The sequence below is a fragment of the Panulirus ornatus genome, chromosome 3, assembly GCF_036320965.1.
Source record: "Panulirus ornatus isolate Po-2019 chromosome 3, ASM3632096v1, whole genome shotgun sequence".
In the NCBI taxonomy this organism is placed as follows: domain Eukaryota; kingdom Metazoa; phylum Arthropoda; class Malacostraca; order Decapoda; family Palinuridae; genus Panulirus; species Panulirus ornatus.
Window position 1 is genome coordinate 3,048,611 of NC_092226.1, and position 19,344 is coordinate 3,067,954.

Consider the following 19,344-nt stretch of genomic DNA (forward strand, 5'->3'; position numbering starts at 1 on the left):
CCTAAACATGACACTTTTTGTGTCTGTACACAAACTAAGTAGAAGTTGAGATTGCAGGTGAATGACCATGTTAGATGTGCTTTTAAGTGTTATGTATAAGAGGTGAGTATGTATGTGAGTAGGGTGGTCAGTGTGTGGGGCTGGGTAGGGTCATCTCTGGAAGCATAGGTCTTTTTTGTCCATCTCTGTGAATTTTTGCCAACACTTTGCATAAATTTGTGCCAGGGTTATTCAATGATAATTTGGACTCTGTTATAGTTACTGCAAAGCATTTCCTATGATAATAAGTAAGGGCCTAATCACAATCTCCTATGGTGTAAAACACACTAAGACATTTTAGCAGACAGCGATTCTTAGTGTACCTATAAATGTAGTAAGATTAACTTTCAGTTGATTTACTAGGAAGAAGATGAAAATAATCTAATGTAGTCTAAGGATGAATGTAACAGTTACAGGGATATAAAAATCATTTCATCATAAATTCATAAGGTTTACATTTTCACTTCTAGGGTACATGAGATATACAAAGACTAGTTATTTTGTTCATGCTTTTTAAAATCACCAGATGAAACTCATACATAAAAGTTCACACTTTGTCATATTTTCTGAGGCAATTAGTTGGCAAAAGTGAAAATAAAATGACATTCTGTGTTCTCATACCAAAAGAGAAATTCAAAAATCTTTAAGTTCTAACCATATATGTAGGCAAGAACTGATATATATGTATATGTACACAGTTTATAATCATAGCAAAATACTCTTATGTAGGTGCACTGGTAAATGCCAGTGTTTGTTGCCATACCAAAGAGTTCGAAGGTGAGGGTGGCTGGTGAGTTGCTAATACCACCTGCTCAGCAGCTTCTGCTTCATTATCATTCAAAGCTGAACCCAGTGAAGAGGCCATTCTCATGGTTGATACCCCTTCTCCCTGAAGCTCTCCACTTGATCCTACTCCTTCTTGTGTATCTACAGTATGGATATTAACTGATCCTCCTCCACTTGTAACTGATCTGGAGGTTGATGTAACTGCTGAAGCAGTACCTGCTACTGACAGTCCAGGAATCAGGGAAATAATCTGTCCAGCAGGAAGAGAAAGGGTGACTGTGTCAGGACTGTCAGTTGTTACCAATGCTAATGTTGCACCCTGTTGTCCCCCATCACTGCTTACTAACAAGGGGCGAGCTGTCTGTGTTGTTCCAACTACTACTGATTGTCCCTCAGCCCCAGTGCCTACTAAACGTACATATTGGTCACCACTGGCTAGAGGTGTAATCTCTCCCATTGCCTGAGTTAGTAAGTCATCTTCTGTGCCCTCTGCTCCAGAAGTACTGGGCTCTCCACGTGCTAAACTCACAAGGCGATGGTTTCGTAAGAGGTTACCATCTGTTACAAGTTGACTTCCTAGTGCAAGCTCACCAGACAATCCAGCAGGAGCCTCTACTAAGGGATCAACATCACTCACTGCTGACTCAGGGACATCTGCAGCAAAATCCTTAAGTGATGAGCTATCAGCACAAAGGTCTTTATGTTGATGACGCTGATGACGCAGAAGTCTTGCTCTTGAAGCATACTGGCGATAGCACCATTTACATGGATGGGGATATGTGGTGGTGGCACCAACAGTTTGGGAGAAAGAAGGTCCCTCACCACTTTCACTCTCATTGTGGGTTGTGGATGGAGGTGGAAGTTCTGCTCCTGGATGATATTTTAAGATGTGCAACTTGCGCTTGCTGCTGCTGCGATACCTCTAAAATGAGCAAAATATTCTAAATGCAATTGTAAAACTGTCATTAGCAGAAATTATAGTCTATGTTTCATATGAGGCAATAACATATATGCAATTCACGGCTACTTATTCCCAAATTTATGAAAAAATTGGCAAACTGTAGATAAACAGTACAACTATATCAAATACTTACCTTATCACAGTACTGGCAGTAATAACAGCGTGTGGCCTTAAGAATAGGCTGGTTGAGTTCAGGTACACTAGTCAGGTCCACACTAGGATGGCGTTTCGCTAAGTGATTTACCAGCATCCCTCGCCTTTTGAAACCAAGAAGGCAAGTATGGCACTTGTATACAAATTGCTTGTAGTCTGTTGGGTCAACCTGAAAGAAAGAAATGAAAATATAAACTACCAACCTGGTTTTACTTTTATAATTAAATCAACACACTCAAAATCTAAAAATGTTATGTGGTGATTGTAACAGACTGCATGTTTTGGATGCTTCGTAAGAGATATTTTTCCACTATGATTACTCATGAGTTTATTCATAAAGTATTCTGACCTTGTTTTTTAACCAAGTACTAAAGTAAAAATGTACTAAGATACTTCAATGATAATATCTTAGGACCTTCTTCACATGAACATGTACAAAAACACAGTATACAGCTTCCTTGTACAAAAACATATTATAGTGCATAGCTACAGTGTTGAGCTCTTGAGTGTTGTAGAATTTACAGAGAGGGGTGAGGAATATCATTAAATTCTGGTCCATTATCATGGGTAAGCCTATAACGATAAACACCAGTTACATAACTAAGATATCTGGTACTTTTGCCTGCAAGAAAAAAAATGTCATTTCCTTGTTTATGTTGTCATTACAGTTACGGCAAGGAAGATGACAGACATTATAAGCTAATGCCTCCAGCAGTAAGGTTTCCCTCTGCTACACAGTATCCCATTAGACTATTGAAGTTGGTTAACCCTGATTTACTGGATGGAAAGAGAGAGGTTGGAAATAAAAAGGCCATGCAGTAATGTACAAATGAACATGGAGTGTCAATGGTTCATAATTTTATTTTTTTGTGTGACCTGGCAACCTACTGGTCCACAGTGCATCCGATTTCATGTATAATATGATAATCATAGGAAACAGTTGTCAGTGTTATTTGAATGGCCAAATATGCTGGTAGTAATGACGAATACCATCAATTATAGTCAAATTTGAGTTTCAAAGAATAAATACTGTCGCAGACAGCTGTTTTGTTAATTTATAAAGTTGCTGATTATGATTTATAAAAGGCTTGGACACTGCCCTCCACAGACCTAAGCAGTGCCCTATATATTGATTACAAAATATCTACATCATATTCTGACATACCCTGACATACCATAATACATAAGTTACCTTGTACCCTTATTTCCTATATTATTATCCACAAATCATGTGGCATTGCAATACTGTTGGCTATTGCTGGTGGTGGATTAACTGACAGCAGATGAATGGCAGGAAAAGTGTGGGAAAGCTGAATGTTTACAGCCGATGTCCAGCCTTGCCTCCTCATTCTCTACCCTCTGCACTATGCTCCATACACCCATAATAGTAAGTTTGTTGGAGGAAATAAGTTTCATTTTTGATTTAAATACTATTCCTCTAAAATCCTGCATAATTTTAAACTTCAACATTAACAAAATTGGATGCACTGTGGACCAGTAGGTTGCCAGGGCATGATAATGAAACCTTCAGACTTTTTTTAGTAATGCATTTGTTCCATTAGAAAAGAGATCCATTTGGGGACCTATCCACTCCTCAGGAAAGGCTCACGTTAAAAACTCCATCCCAATGGACATCTTTAACCTGACACTGTGCCTGATCTCAGTTAGGCATCTGCACGGATGCAGTATAATCCTTGAAGATAAGAGGCTTGGAAATCCCTTTAGACATAGAATGGGAAAAAATCTTTTCCAGTAACTCTAGGATAGACAAATTTGTTAGAACCTTTGTTCATTTAGCAGCAGACAGCCACACACAACAATGTTTCTATGAAATAAAATTCCACACCCTGGAATTAGGACATATTGGGATATGAACAACAACAGGACAACAGCCCCTTTTTGTTATGAAAGAACTTTGGCATAGTGCCTACATATAAGGTCCATCACCTTTATGACTGAAGAATGGAAACACAACTATGATTCAATGTTTCCATCAAAACCACAACAAAAGTCACAGAAAATCTCTAAGATATGGATTTTTTTGAGGTCCTTTGAGTCAGTACACCGAATTAAGGATCTAAAAAATTTCTTGGGAAGTGCTATTGCAAGATTTCTCCTTTCTGCAGGAAAAAATCTATTTATTGAGAATATAACGATTTTGGCCTTCACATGTCACTGCACAGAGGTGTGAAAATGAACTTTCTAACAAATTACTCGAACTGACATCGAAACATTGAGGTCTGGGACCATAAGTGACTGATATTGAAACACCGAGATCTGGGACCATAGGGGAGAAACAGAATGCCCCTCTGAGTGTTCCAATCTTTTACTACACATGTAAAGTTCTAGCTGGTAAAAACAGAGCTTACCAGAATCAATGATAAAACACTTTTTGAAAAGTGTTTAGGACTTGAAGCGATGTCTGGCAGATTCCTCCTCTGAAGCTGATATCACCAAAATGTCGTAAAAGTAAGCAAGAACTATTATTTCCAAGGATATTAGTTTTTGCAGCAGGATTGATATTACTCTGGAAAAAATTGTGGGGCTATGCATAAACTAAATGGTATCACCCTCAACTACCAGTCTGTGAACCAATTCCATATGGCAAAAACCTACCCATTCAGGGGTGTTCTGAAATGTGCCAATATGTGCCCTTTACGTCTAGGCTGATTGCCCTGTTGTCAATCTGTGAAGCCAAGTGGAAACTTTGTGCAGTGGTTATGCTAAACTTATTTCAAAGTATGCGGGTGTTTGGAAGAGACAAATTCAAAATCTTTCTTTCCTTGCTGATTCCATTTTTATTCAAAATCTTTCTATACCTGCTGGTTCCCTTTTTGACCAAAAACAAGACTATCAAGGGGGAGGGGGTGTCCTACAGCAGGCTCTATGACTTACTTGCTTACAGGGTAACCCCGTAATGGCCAAGTAAGGACCTGCCAGTTCCACTCCACACCTTTTTTTCAATATTAGACACTCCACTTGTCAGACTCAAAAGTTCTTGGAAGTCTCAACTAGTAAGGAGCTATTTTGAAGGGAATCTGCTTGAAGACCCAGCTTAATTGCCTTGAAAGGGCAGTCTTGAAAAGGGACTTCTGCCTCCAGCAAAGCTGGACTTAAATGCACTACATTTCTTCCTTCTTAAAGGCATATGGAAGGAATTGCAAATCCCTCTTGAATTATTCCTTCAGATTTGGGAATAACAGAGCCATGAACTTAATGTTCCCTTCTGGCAGTTTCCTTCATCAAGACAAGGTTAAAAACAAGATTTCTTCAGCCTGATGGTTCTAAAAGATCTAGTTCTTAGAACATTCTTAATAGCCTTGTGGGATAAGAGGGAGCCATAAAGGGTGAGGATTAAAATAACTCTCTCTGTTTTCCATTATTAAGAGAAGACAAAGCTTGTTACGTGCACTATTGCTCAGACATCAGACAGTTCATAAAAGTCATTCTGTTTGAAAGCTGTATTAAGATATGCCCTAAGACTCTTCCACTGAGCTCCAATTTAACTGACTGCTCTGTCAGTGCGGGATGAAATTCAATAAAAATAGGGGGACTCCATAATTCCTTTATCTACAGAACTGCTCTGCAGAAAGAACATGACAGATTGAGCATTCTCAATCTTAAACATTGCTTCAAAAATGAGTAAATTTTAATTTCGTTTTCTGGATTGGAGGAGTATTTCAAAGTCCTCAAGGATCTGGGACATATATGGATTAACCAGAAAATCCTACAAGGAAAAAGGCACTCTTATTTCCCAAAGAAAAACCTTTGTCTCTTTGAAAAGGTAGTATTAATGATATTGGGGACCTCTGAAACATCTTCAGAGAATACTTACACTAAGGAAAAAGGCAGTCTGGATGCCCAAAGAAAAGCCTTTGTCTCTTCCCAAAGGCAGTATTGATGACATTGGGGACCTCTGAAATATCTTCAGAGAATACTGAAACTAGCTGTCTGATCTCTGTGAGTGCTTGCTTAGCATCAAACAGGTTCTTCCTGGGAAAAGAATGTGATAGTGAAAAATCTAAGAACAACCAAAACCAAGCTTTATAAGAATAATTGATGTCTAACAATAAGAATCGTCAACAAACAGATGTTACAGAACATACCAGCACCACCAGCAAGCCTAATACCAATGCCTACCAAGGAGAGAGCGAGAGTGCTTATCCACTTGGCAACCATACTTAAAAGAAAGAAGCCAACTATTTAACTAAATGAGTTTTCATTCATCTTGCATACAGGCATTGAAGATCCCCAGTGGGCCACCTTCCCAAGCACTTGATATTGCTACTTACTCTCACTGCCAACAGAGATTATACAAACCTGAAATAAGTGCATAAAGACACATAGCTTGTAGAACATAACATCTCCACTAGCAAGTATCAAACCACTGCTTGCCAAGTTTGTATTACCTGCATCTTTTAAGTGAACTAAGTAAAAAGCTATTATTGGTTGGCGGTACTTGGAGAACTGGCCCAATGGATGAATGACTGTTCAATTAGTCAAAGACCCTGTCCCTTTCTTGCAGCCTAGTAAGGAAGTAAATAAGCACTCTCCCTTACACCTCAACAGATGATGGTTTGATGGTCACTGGTGGAGGTGTTGATATGTTCTATAGAGCATGTTTTTGTGAACTTTCAATTCATATGACCTCTGAGTCGTCAGCAAACTTGGTAAATAATCATTACTGTTTGCTAGTGCCTGGAGAATAGGCCCAATGGATAGCCATGATGTTTACAAATACAAAGGAATTTAAACAGAAACTGCCCACTGGGTCTTTTTGAGGCTGTTTGCATTTGTGGAACAAATCTGAAACTCATAGACTAGTGCTAGCATGTATCCAGGATTTTGTTGTAGGGAGGGGTAATGAAATTTCAGTGTGTGTGTGTGTGTGTGTGTGTATAGGGGTGTTATAAGCTGACTGAGACGATGATGAAAACATCAAAAAAAGAGTGGTATGTAAAAACACATTCCATCTTAGAAAACTTAGCAGTTATTGAGGTATTTAGATTTCAATTAAATTACTGACACCAATCAAATTCTTGTAAAATTGAAAATAGCTGTTATACAGAGCTAAGCTTATTATGAGACTGGTTACCAGTTTTGAGTTTAAATAAATCTATGATATTCAGAAGTGGTAGAGGATGTGTGGATCAGGTGTTTGCTTTGAAGAATGTATGTGAGAAATACTTAGAAAAGCAAATGGATTTGTATGTAGCATTTATGGATCTGGAGAAGGCATATGATAGAGTTGATAGAGATACTCTGTGGAAGGTATTAAGAATATATGGTGTGGGTGGCAAGTTGTTAGAAGCAGTGAAAAGTTTTTATCGAGGATGTAAGGCATGTGTACGTGTAGGAAGAGAGGAAAGTGATTGGTTCTCAGTGAATGTAGGTTTGCGGCAGGGGTGTGTGAAGTCTCCATGGCTGTTTAATTTGTTTATGGATTGGGTTGTTAGGGAGGTGAATGCAAGAGTTTTGGAAAGAGGGGCAAGAATTAAGTCTGTTGTGGATGAGAGAGCTTGGGAAGTGAGTCAGTTGTTGTTCGCTGATGATACACCGCTGGTGGCTGATTCATGTGAGAAACTGCAGAAGCTGGTGACTGAGTTTGGTAAAGTGTGTGAAAGAAGAAAGTTAAGAGTAAATGTGAATAAGAGCAAGGTTATTAGGTACAGTAGGGTTGAGGGTCAAGTCAACTGGGAGGTAAGTTTGAATGGAGAAAAAATGGAGGAAGTAAAGTGTTTTAGATATCTGGGAGTGGATCTGGCAGTGGATGAAACCATGGAAGCGGAAGTGAATCATAGGGTGGGGGAGGGGGTGAAAATCCTGGGAGCTTTGAAGAATGTGTGGAAGTCGAGAACATTATCTCGGAAAGCAAAAATGGGTATGTTTGAAGGAATAGTGGTTCCAACAATGTTGTATGGTTGCGAGGCGTGGGCTATGGATAGAGTTGTGCGCAGGAGGGTGGATGTGCTGGAAATGAGATGTTTGAGGACAATGTGTGGTGTGAGGTGGTTTGATCGAGTAAGTAATGTGTGGAGATGTGTGGAAATAAAAAGAGCATGGTTGAAAGAGCAGAAGAGGGTGTTTTGAAATGGTTTGGGCACATGGAGAGAATGAGTGAGGAAAGATTGACCAAGAGGATATATGTGTCAGAGGTGGAGGGAACGAGGAGAAGTGGGAGACCAAATTGGAGGTGGAAAGATGGAGTGAAAAAGATTTTGAGTGATCGGGGCCTGAACATGCAGGAGGGTGAAAGGCGGGCAAGGAATAGAGTGAATTGGATCGATGTGGTATACTGGGGTTGACGTGCTGTCAGTGGAGTGAATCAGGGCATGTGAAGCATCTGGGGTAAATCATGGAAAGCTGTGTGGGGCCTGGATGTGGAAAGGGAGCTGTGGTTTCGGGCATTATTGCATGACAGCTAGAGACTGAGTGCGAACGAATGAGGCCTTTGTTGTCTTTTTCTAGCGCTACCCCGCACACATGAGGGGGGAGGGGGATGGTATTCCATGTGTGGCGAGGTGGCGATGGGAATGTATAAGGCAGACAGTGTGAATTGTGTGCATGGGTATATATGTATGTGTCTGTGTGTGTATATATATAAGTGTACATTGAGATGTATAGGTATGTATATTTGCGTGTGTGGACGTGTGTGTATATACATGTGTATGGGGGTGGGTTGGGCCATTTCTTTCGTCTGTTTCCTTGCGCTACCTCGCAAACGCAGGAGACAGCGACAAAGCAAAATAAATAAATAAATAAATTATATTTAATAACATAAAAGCAATGATAGCAATTATCAAGGAAGTTTTGTTTGATGATACAATTTATGCTTTAGCTGGGAGAAAAATTTTTAATGTAACATGTCATTATTTTGGGGAAATGATAAAACTGAAAAGCTTGTCTCATTACTAACGCATGAAAATTAATAAAACAATCAAATATACATAGCACTATATCTATTCTTTACTTTTAAAAGATTAAAAAGTTACTAATCATCATTATCAATGAACGAGTTTACTGTACATTGGATATCTAAAAGGGGGGATGCCTCTTCCCTGCCATCTTGGATACTCCCCTCTGCAGTAAGAAGAGAAATGCATACAGTGAATTTAGTGAAATACTTGCAGGCTTTTCATTTGACTATGGAGGTGCAAGTTGTGTCAGTTGTGGATTTGAAGCAAAGTATTTATCGAGCTTATTCTTAAACAGATCTTTGGTGTGGCTTTCAGCTACTCTAACCGTCAAATCATTCCACATGTTAACATTCCTGGTGAAGAAAACATTCATGCACCAATTAATATCCATTACTATGAACAAGATCAGACAAATATAGCATTAATTAGCCTTTAGAATTTTCAAAGCCTCTGATATAAGATCACCCTTAACATTCTCTTTTCCAAGGTAATTGAATTTTAGTTATATGATTTCTTTCTCAGTCCAGAAATCATCTTAGTAGCTGAGCACTGAACTCTTTCCATTCTGCCTATGTCTTTTCAAGCAAGGTGACCAAAACTGAACACAACATTCAAAGTGGGAACACATCAATGAATTGTAAAGAGTGAGGTTAATTTCTCTTACTTAAATTCAAAAGCTCTTTTTATAAATCTAATACTTTTGTTCACTTTTTTAATGTTCCTTTGCTTTGCACTGCTTGCTTGGCATTAGGTCACCATTGATAACAACACTTGAGTCCTTTCCATTATTCTTTTGGAGCTTAACAGAGTTCATACTATAGCTTGTCACCTTGATTTAATTCCAGCTATGTAAAACTTTGCTCTTGTCAACATGAGAATTCATTTGTCACCTGTGAGCCTTGGATCAATGAAAATTCAATTTAAGTAGTTGAAAAGCCAGTTCTTTTCTTATATCCCAGTTGGCAAGTGGGTAAGTGTTCCAATTTCCACCCTGGGGTTAGTGGGAAAGCTCGCTGGTGAAAGTGTTGGTATATCAAAAGTTATACCTCCCACAGACCATTTTGAAGGTAAGTGTAGGAATAATGACAAAGTACAAAGGTAAACTCTCACCTTGTAACACACAAATAGTAATCATATTGATGTAATTAGGTCTGTAATGTAGCAATTACTGGGGAATAAGTTTGTTTAGTATACCAGGAAAAGTTTATGCAAGGACGTTGAGTGATAGTGATAGAAGTGACTGAATGCAGAATAAGTAAGGAGCAAGAGGATTTTAGGAAAAGTAGGGGATTTCTGGTGAGAATGACTGAAAATTTTGAGAATGGTATGAAGCTGTATGCAGCCTTTATGGATCTGAAGGAAGCAAGCATACAACAGAGTTGAGTAGAATGCTTTATGGGATGTATTAAGGATATATGGGGTAGGGGTATAACTGCTGGAGGGTATGAAAGTATTCTTTAAAGGAGTAAATGCATGGATGGAAAGCTGAGGGAACATTTTGGTGTACAAGTGAGTGTGAAACAGAGCTGTGTGACATCATGGCTTTTTAACATATTATATATTCATTTATTTATTTATTTTACTTTATCACTGTCTCCTGCGTTTGTGAGGTAGCGCAAGGAAACAGACGGAGGAAATGGCCCAACCCACCCCCATACACATGTATATACATACATGTCCACACACGCAAATATACATACCTATACATCTCAATGTACACATATATATACACACACAGACACATACATATATACCCATGCATACAATTCACACTGTCTGCCTTTATTCATTCACATCGCCACCTTGCCACACATGGAATACCATCCCCCTCCCCCCTCATGTGTGCGAGGTAGCGCTAGGAAAAGACAACAAAGGCCCCATTCGTTCACACTCAGTCTCTAGCTGTCATGCAATAATGCCCGAAACCACAGCTCCCTTTCCACATCCAGGCCCCACACAACTTTCCATGGTTTACCACAGATGCTTCACATGCCCTGATTCAATCCATTAACAGCACGTCAACCCCGGTATACCACATCGATCCAATTCACTCTATTCCTTGCCTGCCTTTCACCCTCCTGCATGTTCAGGCCCCGATCACTCAAAATCTTTTTCACTCCATCTTTCCACCTCCAATTTGGTCTCCCACTTCTCCTCATTCCCTCCACCTCCGACACATATATCCTCCTGGGCAATTTTTCCTCACTCATTCTCTCCATGTGCCCAAACCATTTCAAAACACCCTCTTCTGCTCTCTCAACCACGCTCTTTTTATTTCCACACATCTCTCTTACCCTTACATTACTTACTCGATCAAACCACCTCACACCACACATTGTCCTCAAATATCTCATTTCCAGCACATCAACCCTCCTGCGCACAACTCTATCCATAGCCCACGCCTCGCAACCATACAACATTGTTGGAACCACTATTCCTTCAAACATACCCATTTTTGCTTTCCGAGATAATGTTCTCGACTTCCACACATTCTTCAAGGCTCCCAGGATTTTCGCCCCCTCCCCCACCCTATGATTCACTTCTGCTTCCATGGTTCCATCCGCTGTCAGATCCACTCCCAGATATCTAAAACACTTTACTTCCTCCAGTTTTTCTCCATTCAAACTTACCTCCCAACTGACTTGACCCTCAACCCTACTGTACCTAATAACCTTGCTCTGATTCACATTTACTCTTAACTTTCTTCTTTCACACACTTTACCAAACTCAGTCACCAGCTTCTGCAGTTTCTCACATGAATCAGCAACCAGCGCTGTATCATCAGCGAACAACTGACTCACTTCCCAAGCTCTCTCATCCCCAACAGACTGCATACTTGCCCCTCTTTCCAAAACTCTTGCATTCACCTCCCTAACAACCCCATCCATAAACACATTAAAGAACCATGGAGACATCACATACCCCTGCCGCAAACCTACATTCACTGAGAACCAATCACTTTCCTCTCTTCCTACACGTACACATGCCTTACATCCTTGATAAAAACTTTTCACTGCTTCTAACAACTTTCCTCCCACACCATATATTCTTAACACCTTCCACAGAGCATCTCTATCAACTCTATCATATGCCTTCTCCAGATCCATAAATGCTACATACAAATCCATTTGCTTTTCTAAGTATTTCTCACATATATTCTTCAAAGCAAACACCTGATCCACACATCCTCTACCACTTCTGAAACCACACTGCTCTTCCCCAGTCTGATGCTCTGTACATGCCTTCACCCTCTCAATCAATACCCTCCCATATACTATCCATCATTTCCCGCATTAGCGAGGTAGCGTTAACAACAGAGGACTTTGCCTCTGAGGAAATATCCTCACCCGGCCCCCCTTCTCTGTTCCTTCTTTTTGGAAAATTGAAAAAAAAAACGAGAGGGGAGGATTTCCAGCTACCCGCTCCCTCCCCTTTTAGTCGCCTTCTACGACACGCAGGGAATACGTGGGAAGTATTCTTTCTCCCCAATCCCCAGGGATAATATATATATATATATATATATATATATATATATATATATATATATATATATATATAATAAATTCCACTGCAATACCATCCAAACCTGCTGCCTTGCCGGCTTTCATCTTCCGCAAAGCTTTTACTACCTCTTCTCTGTTTACCAAATCATTTTCCCTAACCCTCTCACTTTGCACACCACCTCGACCAAAACACCCTATATCTGCCACTCTGTCATCAGACACATTCAACAAACCTTCAAAATACTCATTCCATCTCCTTCTCACATCACCGCTACTTGTTATCACCTCCCCATTTACGCCCTTCACTGAAGTTCCCATTTGCTCCCTTGTCTTACGCACCCTATTTACCTCCTTCCAGAACATCTTTTTATTCTCCCTAAAATTTAATGATACTCTCTCACCCCAACTCTCATTTGCCCTTTTTTTCACCTCTTGCACCTTTCTCTTGACCTCCTGTCTCTTTCTTTTATACTTCTCCCACTCAATTGCATTTTTTCCCTGCAAAAATCGTCCAAATGCCTCTCTCTTCTCTTTCACTAATACTCTTACTTCTTCATCCCACCACTCACTACCCTTTCTAAACAGCCCACCTCCCACTCTTCTCATGCCACAAGCATCTTTTGCGCAATCCATCACTGATTCCCTAAATACATCCCATTCCTCCCCCACTCCCCTTACTTCCATTGTTCTCACCTTTTTCCATTCTGTACACAGTCTCTCCTGGTACTTCCCCACACAGGTCTCCTTCCCAAGCTCACTCACTCTCACCACCTTCTTCACCCCAACATTCACTCCTCTTTTCTGAAAACCCAGGTTTGGATGGTATTGCAGTGGAATTTATTAAAAAGGGGGGTGACTGTATTGTTGACTGGTTGGTAAGGTTATTTAATGTATGTATGACTCATGGTGAGGTGCCTGAGGATTGGCGGAATGCGTGCATAGTGCCATTGTACAAAGGCAAAGGGGATAAGAGTGAGTGCTCAAATTACAGAGGTATAAGTTTGTTGAGTATTCCTGGTAAATTATATGGGAGGGTATTGATTGAGAGGGTGAAGGCATGTACAGAGCATCAGATTGGGGAAGAGCAGTGCGGTTTCAGAAGTGGTAGAGGATGTGTGGATCAGGTGTTTGCTTTGAAGAATGTATGTGAGAAATACTTAGAAAAGCAAATGGATTTGTATGTAGCATTTATGGATCTGGAGAAGGCATATGATAGAGTTGATAGAGATGCTCTGTGGAAGGTATTAAGAATATATGGTGTGGGAGGCAAGTTGTTAGAAGCAGTGAAAAGTTTTTATCGAGGATGTAAGGCATGTGTACGTGTAGGAAGAGAGGAAAGTGATTGGTTCTCAGTGAATGTAGGTTTGCGGCAGGGGTGTGTGATGTCTCCATGGTTGTTTAATTTGTTTATGGATGGGGTTGTTAGGGAGGTAAATGCAAGAGTTCTGGAAAGAGGGGCAAGTATGAAGTCTGTTGGGGATGAGAGAGCTTGGGAAGTGAGTCAGTTGTTGTTCGCTGATGATACAGCGCTGGTGGCTGATTCATGTGAGAAACTGCAGAAGCTGGTGACTGAGTTTGGTAAAGTGTGTGGAAGAAGAAAGTTAAGAGTAAATGTGAATAAGAGCAAGGTTATTAGGTACAGTAGGGTTGAGGGTCAAGTCAATTGGGAGGTGAGTTTGAATGGAGAAAAACTGGAGGAAGTGAAGTGTTTTAGATATCTGGGAGTGGATCTGTCAGCGGATGGAACCATGGAAGCGGAAGTGGATCATAGGGTGGGGGAGGGGGCGAAAATATTGGGAGCCTTGAAAAATGTGTGGAAGTCGAGAACATTATCTCGGAAAGCAAAAGTGGGTATGTTTGAAGGAATAGTGGTTCCAACAATGTTGTATGGTTGCGAGGCGTGGGCTGTGGATAGAGATGTGCGCAGGAGGATGGATGTGCTGGAAATGAGATGTTTGAGGACAATGTGTGGTGTGAGGTGGTTTGAGCGAGTGAGTAACGTAAGGGTAAGAGAGATGTGTGGAAATAAAAAGAGCGTGGTTGAGAGAGCAGAAGAGGGTGTTTTGAAATGGTTTGGGCACATGGAGAGAATGAGTGAGGAAAGATTGACCAAGAGGATATATGTGTCGGAGGTGGAAGGAACGAGGAGAAGAGGGAGACCAAATTGGAGGTGGAAAGATGGAGTGAAAAAGATTTTGTGTGATCGGGGCCTGAACATGCAGGAGGGTGAAAGGAGGGCAAGGAATAGAGTGAATTGGAGCGATGTGGTATACAGGGGTTGACGTGCTGTCAGTGGATTGAATCAAGGCATGTGAAGCGTCTGGGGTAAACCATGGAAAGCTGTGTAGGTATGTATATTTGCGTGTGTGGACGTATGTACATGTGTATGGGGGGGGGGGTTGGGCCATTTCTTTCGTCTGTTTCCTTGCGCTACCTCGCAAACGCGGGAGACAGCGACAAAGTATAAAAAAAAAAAAAAAAAAAAAAAAAAAAAAAAAAAAAAAATATATATATATATATATATATATATATATATATATTCTTTTCTATCTTTCAAACTATTCGCCATTTCCCGCATTAGCGAGGTAGCTTTAAGAACAGAGGATTGGGCCTTTGAGGGAATATTCTCACCTGGCCCCCTTCTCTGTTCCTTCTTTTGGAAAATTAAAAAAAAAAAACCGAGAGGGGAGGATTTCCAGACCCACACTCCCTCCCCTTTTAGTCGCCTTCTACGACACGCAGGGAATACATGGGAAGTATTCTTTCTCCCCTATCCCCAGGGATACATATTTTTTTTTTTTTTTTTTTTTTTTTTTTTTTTATACTTTGTCGCTGTCTCCCGCGTTTGCGAGGTAGCGCAAGGAAACAGACGAAAGAAACGGCCCAACCCACCCCCATACACATGTATATACATACACGTCCACACACGCAAATATACATACCCATACATCTCAATGTACACATATATATACACAGACAGACATATACATATATACACATGCACACAATTCACACTGTCTGCCTTTATTCATTCCCATCGTCACCTCGCCACACATGGAATAACAACCCCCTCCCCCCTCATGTGTGAGAGGTAGCGCTAGGAAAAGACAACAAAGGCCCCAGTTGTTCACACTCAGTCTCCAGCTGCCATGCAATAATGCCTGAAACCACAGCTCCCTTTCCACATCCAGGCCCCACACAACTTTCCATGGTTTACCCCAGACGCTTCACATGCCCTGATTCAATCCATTGACAGCACGTCGACCCCGGTATACCACATCGATCCAATTCACTCTATTCCTTGCCCTCCTTTCACCCTCCTGCATGTTCAGGCCCCGATCACTCAAAATATTTTTCACTCCATCTTTCCACCTCCAATTTGGTCTCCCACTTCTCCTTGTTCCCTCCACCTCCAACACATATATCCTCTTGGTCAATCTCTCCTCACTCATTCTCTCCATGTGCCCAAACCATTTCAAAACACCCTCTTCTGCTCTCTCAACCACACTCTTCTTATTTCCACACATCTCTCTTACCCTTACATTACTTACTCGATCAAACCACCTCACACCACATATTGTCCTCAAACATCTCATTTCCAGCACATCCACCCTCCTGAGCACAACTCTATCCATAGCCCACGCCTCGCAACCATACAACATTGTTGGAACCACTATTCCTTCAAACATACCCATTTTTGCTTTCCGAGATAATGTTCTCAGCTTCCACACATTCTTCAAGGCTCCCAGGATTTTCGCCCCCTCCCCCACCCTATGATTCACTTCCGCTTCCATGGTTCTATCCACTGCCAGATCCACTCCCAGATATCTAAAACACTTTACTTCCTCCATTTTTTCTCCATTCGAACTTACCTCCCAACTGACTTGACCCTCAACCCTACTGTACCTAATAACCTTGCTCTTATTCACATTTACCCTTAACTTTCTTCTTTCACACACTTTACCAAACTCAGTTACCAGCTTCTGCAGTTTCTCACATGAATCAGCCACCAGCGCTGTATCATCAGCGAACAGCAACTGACTCACTTACCAAGCTCTCTCATCCACAACAGACTGCATACTTGCCCCTCTTTCCAAAACTCTTGCATTCACCTCCCTAACAACCCCATCCATAAACAAATTATATATTTATTTTATTTATTTAGTTTGCTCTGTCACTGTCTCCCGTGTTAGCGAGGTAGCGCAAGGAAACAGACAAAAGAATGGCCCAACCCACCCACATACACATGTATATACATACACGTCCACACAAGTAAATATACATACTTATACATCTCAATGTATATGTATATATACACACACAGACATATACATATATACACATGTACATAATTCACACTGTCTGCCTTTATTCATTTCCATCGCCACCTTGCCACACATGGAATAACAACCCCCTCCCCCCTCGTGTGTGCGAGGTAGCGCTAGGAAAAGACAACAAAGGATAGAGTGATAAGAGAAATGAAAGCAAAACTAGGGAAAAGGGATGCAGAAATGGAATGTGGTCATGATTTATAGTGGCTAGTGACAAGCCTGTTCGCAAATGATACTGTTTTGTTTTCTGAGAATCTGAAAGCTATCTTGATAAATTTGGAGATATGGAAGGAAAGATTAAGAAGAGAACAATTCAGGTTAGAAAAGTCACTGGGCCCCTTAATAGAATAATGAAGGGTAGAGGTGTAAGTATGGAAGTGAAGAAGGATTAAGGGATAGCATAGTCTTCCCAACACTGACCTATGAAGCCAAAATATGGACATGGAAGTCACAAAGGTCAAGAATTCAGGCTGTGGAAATCAGTTATTTGAGAGGAACAAGTGGTAAAACTAGATGGAATGGAGAATGTAAAGAGGGTGAATGAGTGATTAGTATGGCAGAGAATACAGAGGGAATGAATTGTGGAGTGGCAGTGGGTGAAACATAGTAGTCTGAGACTGTTTGAGCATATGGAAAGAATGCGAGATGGGGACTTTACAAGGAGTTTATGATAGTATGATTAAAGGGGTTGGTGTGAAAGGCAGACCACCAATGACATGAGTAAAAGGAGCAGAGGAATACGGAAGGGAGAGAAATGGAGGAAGAATACATGGAATGGTGTATGCGAGGGAAGCATGGAGGAACTGGGATGTGAAATTTTTGCTGTGGCCACCCCTGTGATGGGAGTTCCCAGAGAGAATGAGCATCAGATATATTGTGTATGAATTTGCATCTTATAAATGTCATGAAATAGTGACAAAGTGGGCATGGGAATGAATGGGCCATAATTCAAAAACACACCCTTGTCTCTGATACATCATAATGGTTCTACCTTTAGTGAATGTGCTTAGTGCAAGCTTTATCCAAAAGGGCATGTACTGAACTGTATGTTCCTTGACAATTTATTAATAAGCTTTTGTGGATATGAGTTCAAGAAATCTCCCCCAAGAGTGTAATTCCCCTTCATCCCATAAAATTCTATGGTAAAATGGGTTCCACTATACATATTTTTGCTTACTTTGCATTTTCCAAGATTATATCTCCAAAGTAAACCAAGGGATATTAGTAAAAGTATAAAACAAACATATTACAGGCTAATCAATTCTGCAGAGTGAGAAATATCCACAATAGTTTGCACACTTCTAACAACAAATGAATTCTTGACAATATGCAGGCAGGGATGATGTTAGAAGAAAAAAAAGTATCCAGCTGGAGAAGTTAGCCCTGCTAGAATGTATTGAATATCCAGCTAGAGAAGTTAGCCCTGCTAGAATGTCTTGAATATCCAGCTGGAGAAGTTAGCCCTGCTAGAATGTCTTGAATATCCAGCTGGAGAAGTTAGCCATGCTAGAATGTCTTGAAATCTTGCTTGAAGACACATTTTCTTGCTTTCAAAGAAAAATGTGGGCCTTCTCTTTTTAGCATGATTTCTTCCGACCCATGGTTAAAGTAGAAGAAAAATATCACTGGAGCAGAAATAGCAAAAATATCACAAAACACAAGGACAGCAACAAAAGTTGCAATCCTCCAATTTCAATACCACAAGGTAAATGATAATGCAAATCATGCATCTGATTTCTATGACTACCATGCTGTCAAACATTTGATATCCCCAGCATAAGTGAGTAATAGAATTTGCTATGCAAATAAATCCAGATGCATACAAGCCTTATTCTAAAAAGTAAACATCAGATTTTTTTGTGGAGATTTTAAACTACAGAATCTTACTAGAGAAAGCAGCTAAATATGACATTAAGGGTATGATAATATGTTGGATTAAAGTTTTTATGAAACACAAAGTTCAAAATAATACCAAATGGTACCAAGTTGGAAAATGTCCTATTGGGGTCCCACAAGGAATGATGCTAGCCTCAGTTCTCTTCATAAATATGATTTGTTGTGTTGTACAGTAACAAAAGAAACAAACAAAAGCAAATTAGAGAAAATTCAGAGGCACTTCCCAAGCAAAATCGAGATGATGCAACATATAAACCAATATGAAAGGCTGAAAAAACTGGAACTACATAGCCCAGAATGAAGAAGATAAAAATATATAATCTATGTGTGACAACAAACTGAAAGTATAAAGGAAAACATACTGAACTTGGAAGCATCTCGGCAAGGAATACAGAGTATATACCATGGAACATACCAAACATAAATCAGACAAAAAATATAGAAAAAAACAGCTAGGAGGCTACAATGACAAATGATTATATTACTGTACCATGGAAAAGAAGTGAGGGGAGTAGGTAAGGAATGGAAGGTATTTATGGAAGCAGTAATGGCATGTGCAAGACATGTATGAGGCATGCAAAAGGTGGGAGGTGTGCAGACTAGAAAGGTTAGTGAGTGGTGATATGAAGTAAAGTTGCTAGTGAAAGAAAAAAGAGAGGCATGCGGGCAATACTTACAGGGAAGGAGTGCAGATGACTGGGAGATGTATAAGAGGAAGCAGCAAGAGGTCAAGAAGAAGGTGCAGGGGTTGAAAATGA

At 40.3% G+C, this 19,344-nt stretch overlaps 1 protein-coding gene across 3 annotated transcripts in view; it reads right to left on the reverse strand.

Moving 5' to 3' along the window:
- Window positions 1-477: 477 nt before the first annotated feature.
- Window positions 478-19,344, reverse strand: part of LOC139760043 (uncharacterized) — a 300,444-nt gene continuing 281,577 nt past the window's right edge. For all 3 annotated transcript variants that reach the window (XM_071682807.1, XM_071682799.1, XM_071682788.1), the window contains 2 exons: window positions 1,920-2,108; window positions 478-1,747 (listed from right to left, as the gene is read on the reverse strand). In XM_071682807.1, the coding sequence (XP_071538908.1) occupies window positions 761-1,747; window positions 1,920-2,108 (1,176 nt within the window). In that variant the 3' untranslated portion in view covers window positions 478-760. The remainder of the gene's footprint in view (window positions 1,748-1,919; window positions 2,109-19,344) is intronic.